The sequence below is a fragment of the Argiope bruennichi genome, chromosome X2 (assembly GCF_947563725.1).
Source record: "Argiope bruennichi chromosome X2, qqArgBrue1.1, whole genome shotgun sequence".
Lineage (NCBI taxonomy): Eukaryota > Metazoa > Arthropoda > Arachnida > Araneae > Araneidae > Argiope > Argiope bruennichi.
Window position 1 is genome coordinate 3,977,508 of NC_079163.1, and position 23,650 is coordinate 4,001,157.

The window sequence follows — 23,650 nt, forward strand, 5'->3', positions numbered from 1 at the left end:
TAGTTTTATTTCTAATTATTTATCATTATTATCAGATACTAGATTCAATTTTGCATAAAAAAACCTTTTATTTACTATGTTTTCATTTTTCAAGAAATCAATACATCAGATTTCTTTTTTCGATACTATTCCTCACTGATATACTTGATATTCTTGATTATCAAGTATGTAAAACGTTATATAACTCGAATATATGTTTCTGAAATAAAATTTATTTTGTTTAGATGTTTACCAAAAAGTGTAAGAATATAAAAAAATAGCCGGTTTTAGCCGGTTAACGAATTTTTGTCAAAAAAATAGAATATGGAAAAATATTTTCTCTAAGTTATATAAAATAACAAAAAACGAAATCAATATCAAATTCAATGATATTAAAGATTACATATACATATTATTTACACAAAATAACGAAAACGTAAACAAAAATTTTGAATAATATTTGTATTGTTTTCACTAATTTTAATTTTTCCTAAGAAAATAGGATTTTAAAAAACATAAAATGTCGACTGAAGGTGACTAAATTTTAAAGCTAAGTCTAATTTTGGACACAATATTGCCTGAAATTGAAAATACTCGTTCATTAACTACTGAGCTCGGTTTTATAGTTTTCATGGCATCAAATAACAAATTTAAGATTTTTGTTCTTTTATTCGTTGCCTCAAATAATGAAAATTCAGCTTTCAGTGTCTTTGGATTTGAAAGTTTTTCTTCAGGGTCTTCAAGAAACTTATGAATTGATTTTTCCATGGCTTCTTTTAAAAAAGCATTACTCTGGCAAATAGTTTCTAAGATTTGCTCTTCATCAGAATCGGTTTCCACATAAGAATTTGGAAATAATCTAGAGAATATCTTTCCAGATAACTTAATAATTTCGGGTTTTGAAACTAAAGAAAGTACACTAGATTTCTCCGCTGAACTAGAAGTGTGCGAATACAGCAAAAGAGTCGCTAATTCTACTTTCTTGAATTCGTTCTTCTAAAGCATATAATAATTTGAAACTTATTTCAGTGTTCAATTTTTTTATTTCATTTAACAGAAATTTAAATATACCTACAATTCTAAATTCGCATCTCATCGCTTTAAGCCCCCAGCTGCTAGACAAATCAATTCCCACAAATATTTTTTTTTTAAATTGAATATCCAGGCGTTCCGGAAAACCGGTTTTCTTACTTTATAAACCGGTTTTCGAATGTGACAAATTTACTTAAAAAACCGGTTTTCAAAAAACCGTCAAACGCTACTAGTTATATAATACATATATCCTCAAAATGTGATAATATTGTTATAATGTCAAGGTATTGAAATATCCACTTAATGTGGTTTTTAAATTAGTTTCATAATTAATCCATTCTTTGGAATTACGTCTTTAAAAGATCTCTTTTCATGATCTGCAACTGCTATCTCGCTGCTCGAAACTTAACAGTGTGATATTTTTGTCAGTACGCAAGTTAAATATTATTTCTTTAACATTTCTTTAGACAGATTTAACAGTTGACATGTTCTCCTTTACTTGATTATATTCCTGAATTTACGAGATTTGGTTTGAGGGCATATCAAAATACAAATTTATCATGACTTTCAATGACACCATTCAATGACATTTTTTGTAGCATTCTGGGTAATTTGCCGAGTTATTATCTAATTTCCAAAAAACGGTAGACAGTATTTTGAATATGATCGTTATTCATTGTTATTTTATCTATGATGATGACTAATCGTGATATATTCCTCAGCATAGTAACTTCTCTGACTACTTTTATAATAGTTCTAAATGAGTAAAAATATTACCAAATTGTAAGATTTTCCAGGTGAAACAAATTGTATACACCTCGTAATTTGCCGATTCAATTCTTCCTTTAGATAGATGATTCGGCAGTGGATGGCTTCGCGAAGAATGAAAAGAAGAGAATACTGAAATGTAAATAACTCAAATGGTTTCTGACCTAAACTTTTACAAATGGAGTTTGTTATTGTCATTCAATAGTCTTGTAGAAATGACTCGCAGCTGGTAATAACAGAACTCTTACAATGGTGATTTCAAATAATATTTTGAAATAAAGAACTTACTTCTGCTGGAAACTGATAACCTGAAATCAGATGCTCTGAGCCTTTCTCATCAGATCTTGCAAAATGAATATGGATCTCACTAAAGCGATATTTATATGAAAGAGGTCCACCAGTTATATTCAGTATTTCATTATGAGACGAGGGGGTTGTTCGAAATATCACCCCATGTCCGGTGTTGGTGATGACGCCGTTTACCTATCGTAAAATAGAAGATGAAAACGAATTATAACATTTATTTAAACAATTATACGGAATATTAAATTAACAAAACAACAATATTAACATATATACATGAATACTTTTTTCTTCGCAGAATTATTTTTATAGTAATATGAGATGACACTAAAAAGAGAAATTTGCGCAGTTAGTCAGAGATAATTCATAAAATATATTAAGATAAAGCAGAGTTTTTTGTCAAATTCATAGGTAAATATTTAGAAAGTATTTATACAGCTGATTTAACCTTGTTTGCAACTTTCATTCTTTTTTGCTTAAAATATGATATTTTCTGAAAATATCTTCTAAACATTACATGAATGTTTACAATGTTATATGCCAATGTTTATTCTTCATTTCTAATAGTACTGTAAAATATATTTTAAATAATATTGTAATTACAGGCGCAGGAAGAAAGTCCTACTTACGCCTTTTGGGTTAAATATGACCCGTATGTATATACAATGAAACCATGTGAATAATGTTGTTCATTCCGTGTTTGATATGTTTTTAGATCTTATAAATATTTATATAAGTATTTATACAGTAATTAATACTGAAGTTTATAGTTAATTGTATTCGTTGATTGATATATAATTATTTCATCATATATATATATATATATATATATATATATATATATATATATATATATATATATATATATATATATATATATATATATATATATATATATATATATATATATATTATACATGTAAATTCATGTTTTTTCCATTGCATCATTTTTCCTGTTTTTGTATCGAGAAAGCTAATATCACGTCAGAGCAATCTTTCACAGTTATTGATCACCGTTTAACACAAAAAAAGAAAAAAAAATAAGAAAAGAAATCTGAAATTAGTAAGAATTTTTTACAAATTAAAAAGTGAGAATTTTTCTTATTCATTAAATAGTAAAATAATAATTATATTTTAAAACTACGAATTGTTTCAAATAGCTTAATGTTTAAAAATTTGAGATTTAATCAAACATATTTATCCGATCATTTTATGTGAATAAAATCCATTTTCCTTTTTTATGTTTGTTTTTATAAAAGGTGCAAAACTATGTTGTATATTTGACCACTGTGTAAGTTATTTATTAAATTTTAAAAAACGTTATAATTGTAAATTTTGAATTTTTAAAAATATGTAATAAATGAAAAATTAATATTAGTACGCACAACAGAATTACGAGCGAAACCAATAAAAAATTTATATTAAAAATCGATCATAGATAGAACTCTCCCCGATTAATAAATAGTTTGCTAAAACTATGTATAAGATACATTTTTCAAGTAGAAATTTATAGTCCGTTGTAGAGGTAAGAAATTTCTCGGAACTTTTAAGTAAAAGTCTTGCCTGAAGAGACAAAACATTGAGGAATAATCTTTAACTTCTTAGAAGACATAGCTTGGATCTTAAAATGGATGCCCCCTCCCCCAATAAAAAGAAACCGGGCTTATATTACGCCTAGATATAAACTTCGAGTTACAAAGTTTCATTAAATAAAGTGGGTAATGGCATGAAAATACTTAGACCTTTGTAAATGCAAATGACAAAGGGTTAAAAAACTTTTCATTTTTACACAACATCCATATTGCCGAAATATCAGTTAATAAAAATTTCTCTTATATTCATTTAGAAAATTACCGAAGTATCTTTTTTTTTCTGTCTGTGACTGCTGTCAAAAGAGAGCATTATGTGTTAAGGCAGGTGCTTCAATAGAAGCAACATGAAAACCGGAAATAGCTAGTTTGAGAAAACGAAGAAAACGTACCAAGTGAACGAATTAAACTTTGAGTGGAAGAAAAGAACCGATAAAAAATGAATCCGTTTGCTGCACACCAAACCGTAGATAAGGTGAACTCTGTTCAAACAAAAGAAGGCTGCTTTTTACTTTTCCAATGGATCATTCTGTTGTGTGCACTGAGAAAATTTTGGTCCTTTTCAGAGCTAATGGTGCGCAGCCGTATCCTACGTTTCTTTTAATGTTGATTTATTTTCTGTCTAATTTTTACGTTTTTTTTTCTCCTTGATTATCAAACTCTTAGAGCGAAAAATTAAACACATAAAAATAAAAATAAATATGCGTTTAAAGAATAATTACAGGGAGTGTTATAACTCTACAGCCATAATAGATGAGACACCGCTAGCTAAAAGTAAAAGTTATTATCATGTACACGATTATAAATTTTTAGACCTCCTAAATTGTTAGGTTTTTAAGATTCTATTGCAGCTTTCAACCAATAAGACTAACTGACATTATGCTTTACTGGCAAATTTTTTTCAAATTACGGTGATCAAATGTTGTTCTACTTGACAAATATTTTCATATGGAAGAATTCTTTTTTTTTAATTACTTTCATTTCTACCACAAATCTCTTCCTTTATATTTAAACAGACTCCTTTAAATATAGAAATACTAGCCGCCTTTGGCGACCAGCCGGTTCGCCAATCTTAATGTTCGTTAAAATTTTAATAATTAAATATTTTATGCAATTTCTACTTTAATAGCTTCTTCATCAAAATATTTTAAAACTTCAAATTTTGATTATCATATAATTCATTCATAATATTATAAAGGCCTTCAGTCATAACGTAATATGTATCTCTCTCATTTTCTGTTAGCACCCGTAGAATTTATGCTTTAAATTAAAGTGGAAAGAATTTATCTTCAATTAATATAATAATATTTTTTACTGAAACAAAGCATTTTTTTATAATCTGATTACTGAAAATAGAGTCACTCAGCGTTTAAACTTTATGGGCACTAAAGAATATCTTTTTTAATTTATGTAATATCTCAAGAGTTGGTCAACAAAATTTTCTTAGATTCATTATGAGCAGATCGATTCATTAACAATGTTTAAATTTAAATGCATCAAACACTAAGAAAATAAAACGAATCGTTTAAAATAAACGGTTGAAAACGGTAGAATTTATGCTTAAAATTAAAGTGGAAAGAATTTATCTTCAATTAATATAATAATATTTTTTACTGAAACAAAGCATTTTTTTATAATCTGATTACTGAAAATAGAGTCATTCAGCGTTTAAACTTTATGGGCACTAAAGAATATCTTTTTTAATTTATGTAATATCTCAAGAGTTGGTCAACAAAATTTTCTTAGATTCATTATGAGCAGATCGATTCATTAACAATGCTTAAATTTAAATGCATCAAACACTAAGAAAATAAAACGAATCGTTTAAAATAAACGGTTGAAAACAGGTTTTAAAAAAACTACTTAAAAAACGATGTACTTAAAACTATAAGCATATACAAAAAATATATAACTAACATAAATACAATTTACTTACAAAAGCATGCAACTAACCCAAAAATAATTTAAATCATCCATTGATAACGTTGTCGTGGCAACAATCAGAACAGAATGCGCATGCGTGAATTTTCTTCGCCGGTTACGTAACGCAAATACGTGATTTTTTCTACGCCAGTTGGGGTAACGCTATGCGGATTAGACATTTTTAATTTCCTTTATTCTGTTTTATTTTAATTCAAAAGTACTTTAGAATGAATCTGAAAGATTGATTCATTAACAATGTTTCATTTTAAATGCATCAAACATTAAGAAAATAAACAGAAGCGATTGAAATAATCCGCCGAAAAATTTTAACCCTAGCCTCATTACTGTTGGGAGAAAAAAAAACTGAAGCCTTTCTCGTTTGGCGCTGGGGATAATGGAAGATTTTTTTGGCGGAAAAGTTGGCGGTGGGGAAAATGGAAGATTTTTTTGGCGGGAAAGTTAGTTTTTAATTAATAATTAAAATTCTACTTAAAAATTCGAAAAAAGAAACCCCAGGTGCACATTCCCAACCTCCAAGGTATACATGTACCAAATTTGGTAGCTGTATGTCAAACGGTCTGGCCTGTAGAGCGCCAACACACACACACACACACACACACACATTGAGCTTTATTATAAGTATAGAAGTATATATCTGAAAATTTTGCAAACAGCAGTGTGGAAATTTGTGTATTCATAGATGAATACAAAAATATTTTATTCATTGACACTTTTACACTATGGGAGCAGAATAAAATAAATAAATTTATCTTTCTACTATCAACATTCATAAAAACCAACGTGTTTTGATAAAATTGTCCACCTTATTTGATAAAACTTTGTTGTCGGGAATATATGTCTAGGAATAGTATGTAATAATATAAATGCTTATTCTACCTTTTCGGGACACCTTGTATATTAACGATATTATATTACTAAGAATATTTTATCTAACATTATCTTCATACTAATTCCTTTTTTAAAAATTTAAATCAATTATTCTCTGTTCATAAAAGTCAAAAGGTTCATTGTTTTGGATTTATGATTCACAGTGTGCACACCATGTTACATCTGTGAAAACATTTCGCGAAGTTAATATGATTTTGTGATGGCTTGGTAAATGCAATGATAACACAAATGCATATATGATCGATCCACATTATTTTTCAAAATTAGGACTTTAATCCCTAATAACCATCCTCTATATAATCTTCATGCGGGACATAGATTTAAAATACCAAAATGAAATCCCTTGGGGGAGAGGGCTGTAATAATATGAAGGACTAATGTAGAGAATGCTGCAAATTCAGGTATTATTATCAATTGACTACAACTGAAATATCGTTCACACTGACTTGCGTTTATCTGGTTTCAAATGGCGCATTTATCTACCAATGCGAACAAAATTAACTTTTTATCATACCTTTTTATATATAGGTGCATCATTAGCATTCGTAGTCAAAGTGACAGAAACCTTAACCAATGCATTAGTTTTAATGTCTTTTTAAATGCTAGGAGGGATGATTTTTTCAATAAAAAATAAAGCGCATTTTGTAGAACGGAATTTAGTTTCTTTTCTTCTTTTGGTAGAATTGTAAATCTGCACTTCAATTCATATATTCACAGCCTTGAATCAAATACATTTGTAGAGAATAAAAGTCAAAAGTTGGAAATTTTTTTAAAGCAAAGCTTGAAAATAAAGCAAATGAATGAACCATATAATATTGTTGCTTAAATTAAATTCATGCATTTCAAAATTCTACATTATCAAATATTTTTCAATTTTCTTTAATTTAAACTTTTTTTACAAGAGAGATTTAAGTGTTAATCGACAATGTCAAATATATACTTTAAATGAAAAAAATACTGAAGTCTAAGCAGAATATTAATTTTCTCCCTATTTATAAGAAAGATAAAAATTTGTTAGGTAAGCAGAAAAAATCTTCAAAGCCTTGCATTTTAAAAGACTTAATTTACAAAACAAAATAAATTTCCTAGTTAATTTAGAATCCTAATAAATTAGCAATACAAGGTTGAAAAAATGATCCGGTTAATGAATAAGTATTACACTCGTAAATAATAATTTATAAAAACTATTTTTCGGATATTCTTTCAACGCTCCTTTTTAACCAACTGAAAATGAAAACAGGAAAATCCTTTTTGAAATATTCAAATAATATTTTTTTCGACACTGTAATTAAACTTTGCCGATCTCAGTAAATGTATTTATCTTTACTCATGCTTTCTTCCCTTATTTGGCAAAAATGAGAAAAAAAGTATTTGAAGTAATTTAAAAAGTAAATGAGAGAATTGATAAGAGGTGGTTCAAGTTAAATTATATTTGATGCAAGAAAAACAGTTCTTTACAGCCGCGGAAATAATAACAAGTTTGAACTAAAATAAAATTTTCCTGTTTGGATCAAATGCGCTAGTATTCCGAGTAGAAATATTTTATGATTTGTAGAAAATTAATTTTAAAACATAACTCGCTAATTAAAAACCAAAGTAAACTAATTATAAGTCAAAAAAAGTAAATGAGCTGACACATGTTCCTGGCTCTCATGGTTGGAGAAAATCCAGTAATGCCTTTTCAAAAAAAAATTTCGTTTGTTTTTATTCAGAAATAAAGGGAGCTACATGACTGAATAAGTTTTATTCCCACAAATAAATTTATGATATTTGTTCAAGCCATTAACTGTAATCCTGTAAAAAATATGTTTGGTAATAAAGTTCCTGTGCCGGTGGATTATATTTGAAATATGCATATTTTATAATTAAAAAGACACACTTTTACGCTCGTTTCCATATTTCGTCGACAAATATTGGCTGAGAGATTGAATACAGCACTTTCAGGCAAGAAAAACGTGCTCTGTATTTAAACCTAAAACATTTTTATAATTACTTTATACTAGAAAGAATTACTATAGATTCTTCAAATAAATAAAAAGTTAAAGGAGAAATGGTCGTAAAATTGTTTTCCGTCGCATAATATATTAGTAGATAAGAACTATTTTATACATAAAAGCACACTTAAATCATTTATTTTTGTAAAGAAAGAAATAAATATTAAATTAAATAAACTAGTCAAAAATCAATAAATATTTGGATCCTGTTTTGCTTTTAGAAGATATTTATGAGGGAAGTTTCCTTTGTGCATTGTGTTCAAATATAAATTACTTTCTCTCCGAAGTTTTTCTTATTATTCTCCCCGTTTTTCAATCATTGGCAATCTGTGAATTCATTAATTGATATGGATTTTTAAAGTTGTACACCATTCATCTGATTAATGCAGATTCAAAAATACTCTAACAGCTTCATAACAATATAAATAATAATTTTAAATATTGAGGTCAGTCTATTTGAAATGCTAGTGTAGTAACATTTCAAATAGACAGTAACATTTCAGAACACAGTAAACTGGAAAACCAGATTGGATGCCAAGGGAAGCAAAGAATCTAAACAGAAATGAACTTTCATTGTCCAGTCGAATTATTACTAAAAATAGAAAAATACAGGAAAAATATATAACCGCAATTCTATTGGAGTTAGTTTCTAAGCTGGACATCCGAAACAGACTTCTAAATTTGCACTCAGACATGTTATCAGACAAGGGGATGAAGGAGATGAAAGTTTAACACTAGCTTTTCGTATTTAAATAAAAAGCTATTGTATCTGAAAGGAAACCTTTAAATGATGAATTTATCGCCTTTAAAAGGACTTACAAAATGAGCTATAGATCATAGTGATAATTTTATTACATTAGGAGCAATTTTTTTTTAAAGGGAAGTTGAAAAATATTTATATTTTCTTTTTAATATTAACGAGAGTTTTGAAATTTCACTTTAAGTTATATAAAAGGATACAACTGGTAAAGGTTTCAAGCCAATATTTACCTTTTTAGAAAAGTTTGATAATAAATGGGCGAATAGCAATAAAGCCTATAAAAAATAATCGAATAAAATGACCGAGAGATCTACGTGGATTTCCAAGAGATATTTCATCTGGTTAGCATAGCTTGTGACACTACGCTAAAATTCAATCACAGAAATGGAAAATAAAATATTTTTAGATAACACAAAAATATCTGATATTTTAATTTAAAAAGTAGAGATATATAGGATGAATTACAGAACATAAAATAGAAAATATTTTTTTGAAAACAACAATTTTTATTAAACGAAATTCGGACATTTTCGGATTTAAGCATTTTTTTTTTTCGAATTACTCTACAAAGAAGGATGAACTATTCGCGATCTCCGATCCTGTAAAGAATATATTTGAACTCTATGTGTGCATTGAAGATTCAGTAACGAGAGCAATTAGGGGATCTACCAGAAATCGATGAAAAAGAAAAGAATTTGAGCGTAACTCATTTGACAGAAAACCGATAATGAGTTGCAACTTTCATCAATGATTTTATTTGCTTTTTGCACTTTCGTAAAAATAGTACACAGATACAGAAAAAAATAAAGTATTTTTAAAAATCTCAAATGTTTCGCATGTTTGTTATTATGAAATGTAGATATTCCAACCAAATTATACGGAGTTTGCAGAAAATGTTAAAATTTTAAGAAAATCATAACAATAGAATTTAAATAATTTGAACATAAGAAGAAATATATATGTTTGTAGTAAATAATCTTTCATTGCGCATGTGCAAAATATTATTTACTTTTTCTTTCATATTGTCAAATTAAAAAATATTGGGCAATTTATTGAAATACTCTAGTTTAATACCTTTTACCTTTAGAAAAGCATAGGCATTACAAAGAGATAAATTTCAGTTGGAGTGTTTTTTCCCAAACTGATATTTTTAAACCTGAATTTTCAATCAGATGTGTTAAATTGTTTAAAGAAAAAAGTTAATTAATAATAATATAATTACGTAATTTATATTGTAGCAGATTAAGAATCGCATCTGAGACATTTTATTATTTGTATAGACATTGGCGTTATAAAGCTATGTCACACGGTTAATTCTCTATAATTAAATGCAACTGAAAGCTTTTAGAAAAAGAAGCAACACATCCAAATGGACAGTGATTCGACGAGACCATCTCACCAAAATTAAGTCAATTTCAAACATATGTTCTTAACCTTCAGACGTGCCAGTTTCTAATGTCAATCGAAGTCATCTTTCATTGAAAAGGTAGATGCTAATAATGCGCCAAGCCTAAAAATTTTCTTGAAAAACTAAGTGCCGAGTCTTTTGAAGAAACCCCTTACTGCCGATCATTTCGACCTGGAATGCCCACGTTTCAAAGCCTCAATGAAGCATCATCCCCTGAAGAAACAAATGACCAACATTGAAATGAGGCGCGTGCGCTAATTTGTGAAAAAAAAGAGAATCAGCATCCATGAGATGATGCAATAAGTGGAGTATATATATTTTCAATCGTCACTCTCTGCCTAAAATTGAATGATTTGAATTCAAGGATGATAATTAGAAACCAAAAATTTTGTCTTCTATCATGTAACATTAGATTTTTTTTATTTTCTTTCTTTATTATATATTGCTTATTATCTTTTTTCCAAACAAACCTTACTATTCATAATTACTTCCTTTGACTTCAGTAAAATTTTACGACTTACATACGAAATTAAAATTTAGTTTTCTCTCTTAATATTTAGATTATTGCTAATAATTTCTGCACTTAAGTTCTGATATATGATGCATTTATTTCTAAATTTCCAATGTCTCCCACGTTTTTTTATTATAAGAATCGAAGTATTTTTTCCTCAAGGTTTTGCGGCAATGCTTTGAATGAGTCACGTCAACATCCATATCCACAGCTATTGAATCAAAATCGTATGACTTTATCCACATGATAACTGCTATTGATATGGAGATTTATTAAATGCCGGCACAGTATACATATGCTTGCTTTTACTATATGTCGATACGATAGACTTAATCATTTTAAAATATTCTTTGTCGACCATAGGGCAGCTATATCATTCTATTGTCTACTAAAGTACCACACATTAGTATTAGAGTGTTTAGCCTATCATCTTCTCCAGCTTAATTCCTGATACTTAAAACTAAAAGGGATGATGAATCTAGTCTCCAATCGTCCACCTCTGTTCACAACAAGGGTTATGGGTCAAACACACTTCTGAATTAAATTATTTTATTCATCTTTTAAGCCTATTTTAACTTATTTTATTAATCTGTTAAGCGGATTTTAAATTATTTTATTAAGATTGGAAGCTGCCCTTTCACAACAATGATCAGCCCAGACATGTGTTAAGGCAGACAAAGAAGAAGGACAGACAGAAGACAGAGCAGCAGGATATATACGATGTAGGGACCCTTGAGACGGCAAGATCTTGTGATCCTCTTTTTTGAAGATGAAATCCACCGTCGACAAACTCGAATAGCTATTCCTGGTTCATTGATTTGAAAGGGCTTCTAATGGAGATGAATTGCTGGCGAATAATAATGGGATATGAAAATAAAAATGCAACGAATTGAGGGATTTCAACTCTAGGAAAAACAAAGCATATTGCACAATGCATCTGAACATGTTAAAAACTTAAAAGGGTGTGCAGACGACATAGAAGATCCTGTAGCAATCTCAAAACATCTAGAAGACAATTGCAGACCAAACTCTTATGCTCTAATATGAGGTCTTGCTAAGGACTTTTTCTCGGTCTAGTAAATTGGAATTGAGACAACTCGGATACGAAGGATAGTCGACCAACTAAAAGATTCTGGTAAACAAATAAGTGTATTTTAATAAACATTTCAACGAATTCGTTTACTGTCATTTGAATTGAGTGGTATTGTCGTATATATCTACCAGTGGATCAACTGGGAACTGATGTTAAATAAGAGTTCATGGCATAAGAATCTAGGTTGAAGCAATCCTTTAAGAATCAACAAGAAAATTATACATTCCATGTCCATTGAAAGAAAAATAAATATTGTCCCCCAAAAACAAATTGAAACCACCTTCTTTTAAGAATTTACAACCTTTAAGAAAGAATACTGAATATAAGAAACATCCAAAAGACACCTTTATATATGAATCCGATTTGAGTCAAGAATATGAAAAGGATTCATGGACACATCTGCTACTTCACCTTTCAGTGGAATCAGAAGTCTTCTATAGCATTACCGATTCATCGAGAACACAATAAAGTAGCTAGTGGAGGAGTATGCTGTGGCATAAAATGAATTGGAATAGCCAGGATCATCTGCCTAAATAACAGTGAGTTGGAAACTGTAGAATGCATTACATTCATCTAGATTAAGATTAAATGCAATTTCTGATTCATTGATTGATTGAAAAGTCAAGATTAACTTTTATATGCAAGAGAAGTCAAGAAAAAAAAACGTATGTTTTGACATCTTTAAAATTTTTAAATACAAAATTGTTCTTCCTACGATAACCCACGCCAAAGTAGGATTTATTTATCCAATAGAGAAGGAATTGTGGTCTCCGGTTGGTGATCATATCATTTTTATGTATTATTGACGATTATTCCTGTAATGTAACTGCATACCCTATCAAAGAGGAAATTGGAGTCTTCAAATATTTCTTAAATTACCAGAAAGAAGCTGATACATTTATGGATTTAAGAATCTTAAATGTAAGAACAGATAATGACCTCGAGTTCTGTCAGGTGGAGTTTGAATCATATTTGGATGATTTATATATTAAAGCTAAGAGAACAAATGTTTACTCAACACAAGTTGTAGCTGGGCATTATAACTACACGGCAGTATATGAAGTTAAAGTAATGCTTAACTCTAATGGATTAAATAAGGGATTTGGGGCTGAAGTATTATTATGTTATGTTTGGAATAGACAAACATTTTTCATTGAAGCTAAAATTTAATGTGTTTAAACTTTATAATGGCTATAAACCAACTTAAAAAAATCAAAATTTCTCTTGCTTAGTTGTATTTAAACAACTGTAGAATAAGTTTGACATGGGGGCAAAAAAGGGGATAGTGTTAGGTTATGGTTTAAAACTCCGTGGATATCGCATCTGGTAAAATGACAGAAAATGAGTCGAAATAATAAATGCGTCTTTTGATGAAGATAAGGTATTAGATTCAAATAATAGTGAGTTCAATTGGATTCTAAAAAGAAAACGCCCAATATTTCATCTAATTTCGAATTTGATACTGAATCCGAGAACAATTCGGAACACGTGAGTGTCTCTAGATCCCATATGTCAGAAAGCCTTGAACGGATGGAAGCATCTAATAACAGTAAAACTTCCGAAACAGTTATTTCGGAAAGGGGAGCTGTTTCACGCAATAATAGGCCTTGAACTGACATTTATTGTAATGTTCAAGGTTCGATAAATCGTTTAACCCTTTGCCCGCCGAAAAATAATGCCATTAATACACATATGTGAGTACGAGTTCCTTTTAGTGTTTAGAAATCTCATTAATAGTTGAAGGTTTGTTATAATTATTAAACATTAATGTGAAAGTTTTTACCATTATAACGGCATTTATAATAATCAGTTTCCAACAAGAATGTGAAAAAGATGCATCTTGTGCAATGACAGTAAAATGTACCTAGTAGTGTGCAAGGGGTTAAAATGTTATAAGAATATCGAAAAATATTGTAAAACCTAAAATTTCTTGTATGATAAACCTTTTTTAATTTTTCTGGCAAGAAAAAATATTCGCAAATAGTAAACATTGAAGAAGCAAATCAATCGGATTGACTAAAAGTTCAGAATTCAAGTAATGAAGCTCTAAGGACCTTTCAGGCTGATAAATGAGGTGATGCAATGAAGGAAGGAATTCAAGTCATAAAAAAAACTCAAAATTTGCGTTTTTGCGCCAAAGCCTGCAAACGGTAAAATTTAAAGATGTCTCTGGTTTATACAGTAAAACGAGATGAAACAGGTGTCTTGAGGAGATGGTTAATTTTTCAATTACTTGAATGCGTGTTTCTATATTAGCTTATAAGGAAAATAAAGACATTCTTAGCTTGATATAAAACATTCCTATTTATATGATTCATTCCAAGAAACTATTTTCATGTCACAAACACAGGTTTGTCGATCTAAATAAACCTGACAAAGTAGTATATATCTTAAATAAAGTTTTAAATGGCTTACATCAGTCGAGTAGGGATTCTGAAATTCAACCTGTACTGGATAATTTAAATTTTAAGAAATTAGAATCAACAAATTGAGCATATATATATATATATATATATATATATATATATATATATATATATATATATATATATATATATATAGATAGATAGATACCACGATAATGCTGTTATGTTACTTTAAGGGGACGATTTGTCTTGTTTGCTAAAACGAAACTTGAATTAAATATGTTATAAATAATTTAAGTACACATTTTGACCAGTAAAACCTAAACAAATCCAGTAAAATACTCTTCGTAGAATTCAAAGAAATGTGAAATGAACTTTTTATTCATCAATTGGAATATATCCACAAAGTTTGAAATAAACGAGTTTTTACTATCCTATTGCTTCATTGCCAATTACAGGTGGTACACTTTTTTCTAAAGCACAGTGTCCAAGTATAGAAGTTGAGATTTCAGAAATGTCTAAATGTTTGTAAAGAAAACTTTTGAGATGTTTATATATTATATGGGGATTTGTATGGATTTTTTATGACACTAGAGCCATAACTTTCATCATACTGAGCCATGTGCACGGAACTTGAGATCTTATAGTGCAAACTGTCATGTTTCTCTTACATCCATCTACACTCACACAAGTTGATGCTTTTATATGCAAAATTCGTTAAAACGCATATTGATTTAAATCACATTTTCATACCTCAGACCGATATTGAAACGAGTCTTTTGCTGTATATTTTAGTTGCATCACAATAGGTACTAAAAGGGCGTAAGCAGAAAAAATAATGCCTTATTATTACATATTAAAAAAGGGTCAAATAATAGATTAATGAAGGTACTTTCGAAACTTCATGTTTCAAAATATCATCTTTGACTCTTATATAAAGCCCTGTTCTTCTAAAAATAATTGCGCACAGTACCCTGTTCATCACTTGTAACCTCAAGGCGCTTCTTGAATCTATCAGCAAACATCTGCCACATCTACAGGAGGTAGCCATCAACAGAAGAATACCAGTGAATCAATTTAGCTGAAATCGCTTACCACTCGACCCACTGCTATACAAAATAGGAAATTTTTGAAAATGCCATACGCATTAAAAGAAAATTGATACTGAAGATGAACCTTTGGTACAATAAATAAACTTCCATGTGTCCAAAAGTGATAGTTTTGATAACTAATGCTTCACCTCGATTGCAGTGATATTTGACTGTCCAAAGAAAATTTCTCAAGAAATAAACACTTGACTCCATTTAAAGCTAAATCGTATTACAAGACTCTATAAAAGCGTCTGATTCTATTTGTCTATGAATTTCGCGAATATTGTATTATAATTTATTTACAATGAATACTTTTCAATGTTCTCTGTACTGTCGTTTTGGGATGTCGAGTACTAAATTGACTGTCTGAAGTTTGGTATGTGAGTCATTTTAAAATTAGGCAGAAATTTAATTTTCGTAACACTTGTATAACGCCTCATTTATAAAACGAAAGTAAGGATCATTATAATTTGCAATAGTTAAATCGCTCTGTAAATACACTTTCTAGAAGGATGACGAGAGCTCAGTAAACGATGTTTGGTTTCTTCTGTAACTAGGCTAACATAACGATTACATACAGACTAAATTTCTGCATCAATAGATAAAATTCATTTTTCGATTTCATTTGCTTACTGCCAGAATTAAAATTGCGACGAAATTTATAAATTTCCTTTCAGCTTCAATACGTAATTTTTGCAGCTCAAATCCCCTTTCTTCGTTTCGTCTACGATCTCTAATTTCTTCCTTTAATCTACGTTTTCCTTCTCTTTATTTCTTCATTTATTACTGTGTTCTCTTTGTTACTCTTTGTTAATGGAAATTAAATCGTTCACTGAATGAATGCTTTCAACATCTCAGCATAGTTCTTCAACTAATTGGACTAAATCTCATCTTTTTGCTTTACCAAAAATAGAGATTTTCTTACTTATTGAAATATTTATTTATTTTTAGCTTCTAATTTGCTGATTTAGTATTGGAATTATAAAGCAGATTTTGTAAATGTTCTGACAAATGTTCTTTTATAAATTCTAATGAATTTTACTGGTGTTCTGAATTTATATAAACTTTAAATAGATGAGAAATTCTTCAAGCAGTAAAGTGAACTATCCTGTAAATATACTAAATCAATCAGTTAATGAAATGTACTTTGTGATTCAAACACTTGTTTGTCTGTACAAAGTTTTCAAAGATTTCCCACTTCTGATATCTGTTTTCTCATGTACGTAGCTATTTAATTAAATTATTATTCTTAAAAAAGTGGTCAAAGCTGAACACTTATTAGATATCAAAAAATATAACTTGCATTCTACATCATTATTATTATTTGGATCCAAAAAATTGTCCTGTATGTACATTCTCTCTCTAAGAAAAATAAATATGAAACTCTCCTGCTTTTGTAAGTGAAATATTATCATATACATACATAAAAAGAAAAGGGAAAACGAAAAGATCAAAACCAGTCATAGAGACAAAATAGTAAAATATTAGTAGTTATAACGCATAAAAGAATAAATGAGAAATAAGAAGAATGTTATTAGTTTGAGCCACAAAGAAAAGTTTTAGCGTTTTCTGCACAAAAATAGACAATATTGACCACTAAATTTAAGAAACTTCTTTAATACCGAAGGTTAAAACAGACGAAAGCACCAAATATCAATAGGAAATCAGTGAACAAAATGTTAAAAGGATTATATAAGCAGTCAGAAAAAGGAAAGAAACGTTTTAAAAATAACAGAGAATGGAGAAAAAAAACAACTTGACAATCCTGGACAATGTTGATTAAATAGGGTTATTGAAAAATAATAAATGTATAATTTTCATAAAGTGATATACAAAAAATTAAGGGTACTTCGATATGCTAAATATAACCACAGAAATTAAATAGGGATAAGAAAATTTGAAATAAAATTGGATTGAGAAGATTATTGTAGAAAAGTTTTATTTGGTACCAGTTAAAAAGGGCAAAAAATAAATTCTTGAGTTTTAAATGAAATCGTGTTAACTTGAATGACCCTTCTTCAGATATATGCATTGAGTCACCATCGCTCAAATTAGCAATCCTTGACTTATTTGTTAAAGCCATTAATTAAAGGTTTTTACAATGAAGCAAGAATTTTATCAATAATCAGATTATTTATTAAGTGCATTTTTTTTCCTTTTCGGCTAAACTTTCATCGCTGTAAGCTTTATTAATTCTTATAATTTCATTTATGATAGAATGTGTGTAAATTATAGAAGACGGAGGAAGACTAGAAAATAACTATATTAATGTTAAATTCGTACTCTTTCTAATAAATATAAATTTTTGAATAATTTTAGAAGTCAATAATTAAAATAAACTGCTGGATTTTGATAGTTACTGTTTTTTTTATTTGTTCATCTGCGTAAATAGTATGTATTGAATTAAAATATGTATATTACGATGAGATCATCACTATATCTGAAGATGAAAAGAAATTTTAAAACGAAATTCCTTTTCAGGAAACTTAAAAATAGGTTGAATAGTAGAGACAAATTGCTATTTTTGACATGCTTTTTATTTAATGAATGACTTTTTCCGCTGAATATATAATTAATAAACAAATTATCGCTAATAAATTCATTCAATGTCAAATACGCTTCTAAGGACGTTTTCTAAAGCATTCCACTATAATTAAAATATTAATAATATTATGCTGCTTATTTGCGTATTCCAGTTTCCACAAAAATGATATGTTAAAATCATTTTAAGAAATTTTTATATTTAATATCTTTTGATTATAGAGCGTATTAAATTTTTAAAAAATAGTTACGAAAATATTTATATATTATTTCATTTTTTTAAAGATATTTTGTAAAAATCTAATGAGAATGCATTATCCAAGCACAAGCAGTTGCTTTTGTATTTTATACATTAATGATTCATTTATTCACATATTTCACTTCATGTAATTTTCATACCTACCACAGAATTTTTCCTCTGGGCCTATTAATTAATTAAAGATCTCATAAATCATTTATACAAATGTTACAGGCCCCCTTTGTCTTAAAGGAAACTTCATTTGAAATGTAATCGCGATAAAATCTGTTACATGCACCGATTTTCCCCACCTCTCATTCTAGTATTTATTTTAAAAAGGAAAACAAATCTTAATCTAAAGTAGCTTTGAAAGACATGCTTTGTTTTCGTTTCATTTTAAAGATTTTTTTAAATTCTTGCCTGAGAATCCGTTTGCGAAGTTCGGATGCCCCCTAAAGAAAGCAAAAATCATGCTGTTCAGAATATTTTCGATTTTTACTACATATCTTAAAAACTATTTGACAGAAATTGATAAAATTAGGGGTTGTGATGTTTTAGGTCTTACCCATTTTTTTATGAATTTGCATTCAAAAAAGTTTTCCTTATAAATTTAAAATTAACAAAAAATATAAAATATGCCATCATATTTTTTAAAATGTATAACTCTTGTCTTGTTTATTAAATATTGTAATGCATATAAATAAGATATACAATTGTTTAAACATATTGAGAAAACGGGAGCTCTGATTTAATATTAGGAATTCGAATTTTCAATTGCATATAACTTATCAACTATCTACACAAAATTACAAAATGTTTTCATATTTGAGCTGTTTTATTCTGAAGAATTCAGGCATGCATTAGGAATCGGTCGTTGCTATATGTAAAATTTATTTTTTGCAAATCTAAAAATGATGACGATCCTTTATATGAAGAAATATTTCATGTACTTAGACAAAAATATTTTTTTTACGTCGACATGTATTTGTAGTATTATCATGCTGTAGTTAATTTCGGAATAAAGAACAGTGTTTAATTACTTTTTTGATGTCTAAACAAAACTGGAACCCACTATTATTTAATATAACAAAAGTCTTATACTTTGCATTGTTTCAATATTGTAAAACATAACTGTACGCTATTGTTTTTGCAAATTTTATAATATTATTATATCGTGCTATTTGAGGGGAATATACATTGGTCATTAAGCAAAAAAGTAATTAGCACTCCATAGTTCGGTAGGTCTCAAACGAGTTTTTTGTTTCCACAGGACAGGGAACCTTCGAAACCGGACTTTTGGAAAAATGAGGATTACAAGTCGACATTTTTCGTTGAACATGTCCCGTAGATGGACTGCATTGCACAACCCGTTTATAACAGTGACGTAAACAGCGTAGTTGAACCGACCAAACATGAGCATGAGTACTATCTTCGGGTGAAAATAGGTTCAATCTGACATCGAACCGTAGACAGTAACTAATCTGATGAGAGAATGGTATTGTTTTTCTACCAGAAATTAACTAGGGAAAATACCGATATCCAACAAGCAGATCATTATCTCATCATAATCAATAGTCCGACAAGGGGTAGCAACTGGGGTTAAGATCAGCCAATGGTAAATTAAAGAAATTCTGCTAAATTATAATCGTTATTCGGTGGGACTATTGGTATTTTCTCGTAGAAAACAAAACATCATGTTGAAGAACACCAGCTTTTTAGGATTCTATTGACGGCAAAAATATTCAACGACTCGTATGACCGGCAAGTTCCCAGGTTTAAACCACACTGAACATCTGATAATTCTTTGTAGAGGGTCTTCCTTTGTCTTTGCTACTAGTGAAAAATGATTTCCAACAATGAAGAATTCCCTAATCCTACCACTGATAGAAGAGTAGGATAAATTTTCTAAACACTATTGGATAACGTTAAGCAAAGCTTGAAACGAAGTGTTAAATGTTGCATCGTACACCACGAAGTACAGTCAGGAAAAAATGGAGCCAACCAGAATAATTCGCCAATTGATCATCCTGTTTGAAAAAAAGTGCCATTTGAAAGGTAGTAAAGAATACTGAAAGATTCTATGTCTGAAATTTTCTTGCAAGGTTGTTTACATATTTAAAATTGCACAAATTTTGAAATTTCCTATGGCAAGATCTTTTTTAATATCATGCATAGATTCTTCATGGAAAAACACTCGGAATACTACGTTTGGTTAAAATACCATATTTACATTAATTAATTCTTCATGCTAAATATTTATGAAAAATGTGCAGAATGCCTTATATTTTCATAACAAATAGAGAGCTTGGCTCAATAACTTAAAGTTTTTAATGATACGAATACATGTTTAATATTTCATTTTAAAAGTAGAATGTCAAAATTCTGTTAGCTCATAATTTCGAAATGAACAGAACTGTACTAATGAAACTAGATTTCCGGTGTAAATCTTTGATGTAGTTTACAAAGTTTGATGAGAAAAATGGATGTTGCCTTTGGAAATTTTGAAGTTTTCGTCCTCGAATAAAAGGGTTAAAGAAATGAAAAGGAAAGTTTACATCAATAAAAGAAAGGGAAAAAAAATATCAGAGCCAAAAGACGAAGTAGTTCCTATGCCGGGTAGACAGCATTTGGCTGGATGCTAAAGTCTTTCAAATTATAAAATTTAGTACTTGTTGATGGTATTGCCAGGGGCAATTTGTAAAACTGTTGTTATGAAGAATAAAGATAACAATATATATATTTTTCAAAAGATGATACAAGAAGAAAAAATTTTAAATGAAAAATCATAATTAGAAATAAATAAAAATAATAAAATTTAAAAAGAATGTCTACTTCAAATTTAAATTGAAAAAAGAGCTATTCATTTAAAATCGTATAAAAGATGCATTTTCAATATTCGTATCAAACCTCGGAGTCGCTACATGAATGCAATCGCGCTAAGAAGTATTCTTTCGTTTAAATCATTATTAAAAGTTCTTGAACTGAATCAAGAATAGTGCTTAGAACAAGTTTCTTTCATTATTCTAATTTTGGCAGAATTTTTATTTTTTGTATAATGTAAAACATATCTTTATATGTGGTGTCATGATATATAATGATAAATTCTTGTGTCTAATGTCTTGATATGGGAAAATTAGAATTCAAGAAAATGTATTTATTAATAATAAAATTTCTTTTATCATGCATACCAAATTTATTTTGTTTGCCTCTCTCTCTCTCTGTATATATATATATAAGATAAATTCGATTTTTGCTCTTTTTAAAATGAATTCTACTTCTAAAAACTGAAATAGAAACATTGTTTTCTTTTGAAACACACGGGTGTTTAGTCCCCCCCCCCCTCCCTTTAACTTTCAACATCTAATAAAAACGTCATTTGAACTCTCTGGTCATACGAATAACTGTATAGGTCTGAAAGAATTGTAAACTCTGCCATTTCTGTCGTTTCACTTCCCAATGAGAGAAAATTTCCGTTTTGAATGAAGACTATGTTACCAATTATCTCTTTTTTGTAGGCCATTGCACCGAGAAAATGTTACTTGCGTTCTTGGTCAGGAGCTGACAAAACTTTTTCAAAAAATATAATTTAAATGAGAAATTCTACCCAACTGCTAAGAAGAAACGAACATAAGCAACATTCTGCACTTTCTACTGAAACTAAACTAATATTTAAAAATGTTTCTATTCTCTAGAGCATAAAAAAGACAAAAACTCAAATGAAAGAGTGTCTGTAAAAGCTATTCTAAAGCCAATATAAGCCAAGCCAATGAACCAAGCGAATTGAAGAAAAATTTTAATTTAAAAAGATGAACACTCACAAAATTACTTAAATCATGCTCCAACTTTTGGGAGGTTAGCAGTTAAATGAGTGGTTCTTGTGCCCGTGTATGTTCTTTCAGTGATTAATTACGTATTTCTTAAAAAATTTGCCTAAAATTTCTTTAATTTTAAGTTGTAAGAAAATCATTTTCTTTCTCTTTCACAGAAAAAAAAATCGAAAGGCCAGCAAAAAACAGTGGAGCTCCACCAAGCCAGATATTCCTAAAGCGGCTGAGGGAAACAATTTGCCATAATAATAACGTGTCAACATGAGTAACCATTTTATTTATTTCAATCAAAGTCATTTTTTCGGCAGCTTAGTTTGATTTAGTTATATTAACGTCTCGTCTCAAAGCAACAATAGGGCTATTTTGGGATGGGCCTCGTAATTTTGAACCACGGTTGGATGTCAAAGACGACACCTCAGTTGGCACCCACTTCTAGAAACTTCCATACCACACCAGCGGAAGTATGTTTGGACGCAACAGATATAACGTGCACCAGACCCGCTTACACGCCCGATCTTTGGTGGAATAGGTCTCGAACCAAAATTCAAATTAACTTTAACTGATGTTAATAATTAAATGTATAAAATGCATTTTATTCAGTATGTAATACCGTTGATAAGAACTTTAGTATCTTCTAAATTAATCACATTTTTACATGAGAAATTGTGGAGATTTTATGTAAATAATTATGGGTAAAATTCATATAACCTGAGTATTTTAATGGACGCAATTTGTCTTTCTCCTTCATTATCTATTCCAGTGATTCTCAACCACTGTGCCACGGCAGTCACTTTTGTGTGCCGCCAAATTTTAGAAATGTTTATAGTAAAAGTTATAATGCCTTTTTTATCATAAGTAAAGTTTGTTTAAATTAATGAAAAGTACACTGTTAAAGAAAACTGTTGTTTTTACAACAGTTAAAAACTGTTTTCTAGAAAGACAGTTTTTAACTGTTTTTATCTTCGATAACTATAATTCATTTTAGATTAACATTAGATGCGATTATCCCATGATAGCCAAAAAAACTTTTATTACAATATTATTAGAATTTTCTATATCTTATTTGTGTAAATTCGGATTTTCGGTATTAACCAACATAAAAACGAGAAAAAGATGGAGACTGTTAAATGTAGAAGACGATATGCAGCATTGTCATTTTTACGTCCAAATATTAATGAATTTATCAAAAAAACATCAAGCTCAAATTTCTCATTAAAAGTATTCTTATTATTACCTTGTAATTAATCCCTTAAAAAATGTACTATTGTTTTTGTAGTACATATTATATTATTTTATTTTACATTCAAAATTATTATCA

General features: G+C 29.0%; 1 protein-coding gene across 2 annotated transcripts in view; it reads right to left on the reverse strand.

The window, feature by feature from the left end:
* Positions 1–23,650, reverse strand: part of LOC129960469 (carbonic anhydrase-related protein 10-like) — a 423,345-nt gene that overhangs the window by 133,374 nt on the left and 266,321 nt on the right. For both annotated transcript variants that reach the window (XR_008783594.1, XM_056073927.1), the window contains exon 5: positions 2,068–2,262. Coding sequence is in view for 1 of the 2 variants with exons in the window: in XM_056073927.1 (XP_055929902.1) it covers positions 2,068–2,262 (195 nt within the window). In the remaining variant the exon portion in view is untranslated. The remainder of the gene's footprint in view (positions 1–2,067; positions 2,263–23,650) is intronic.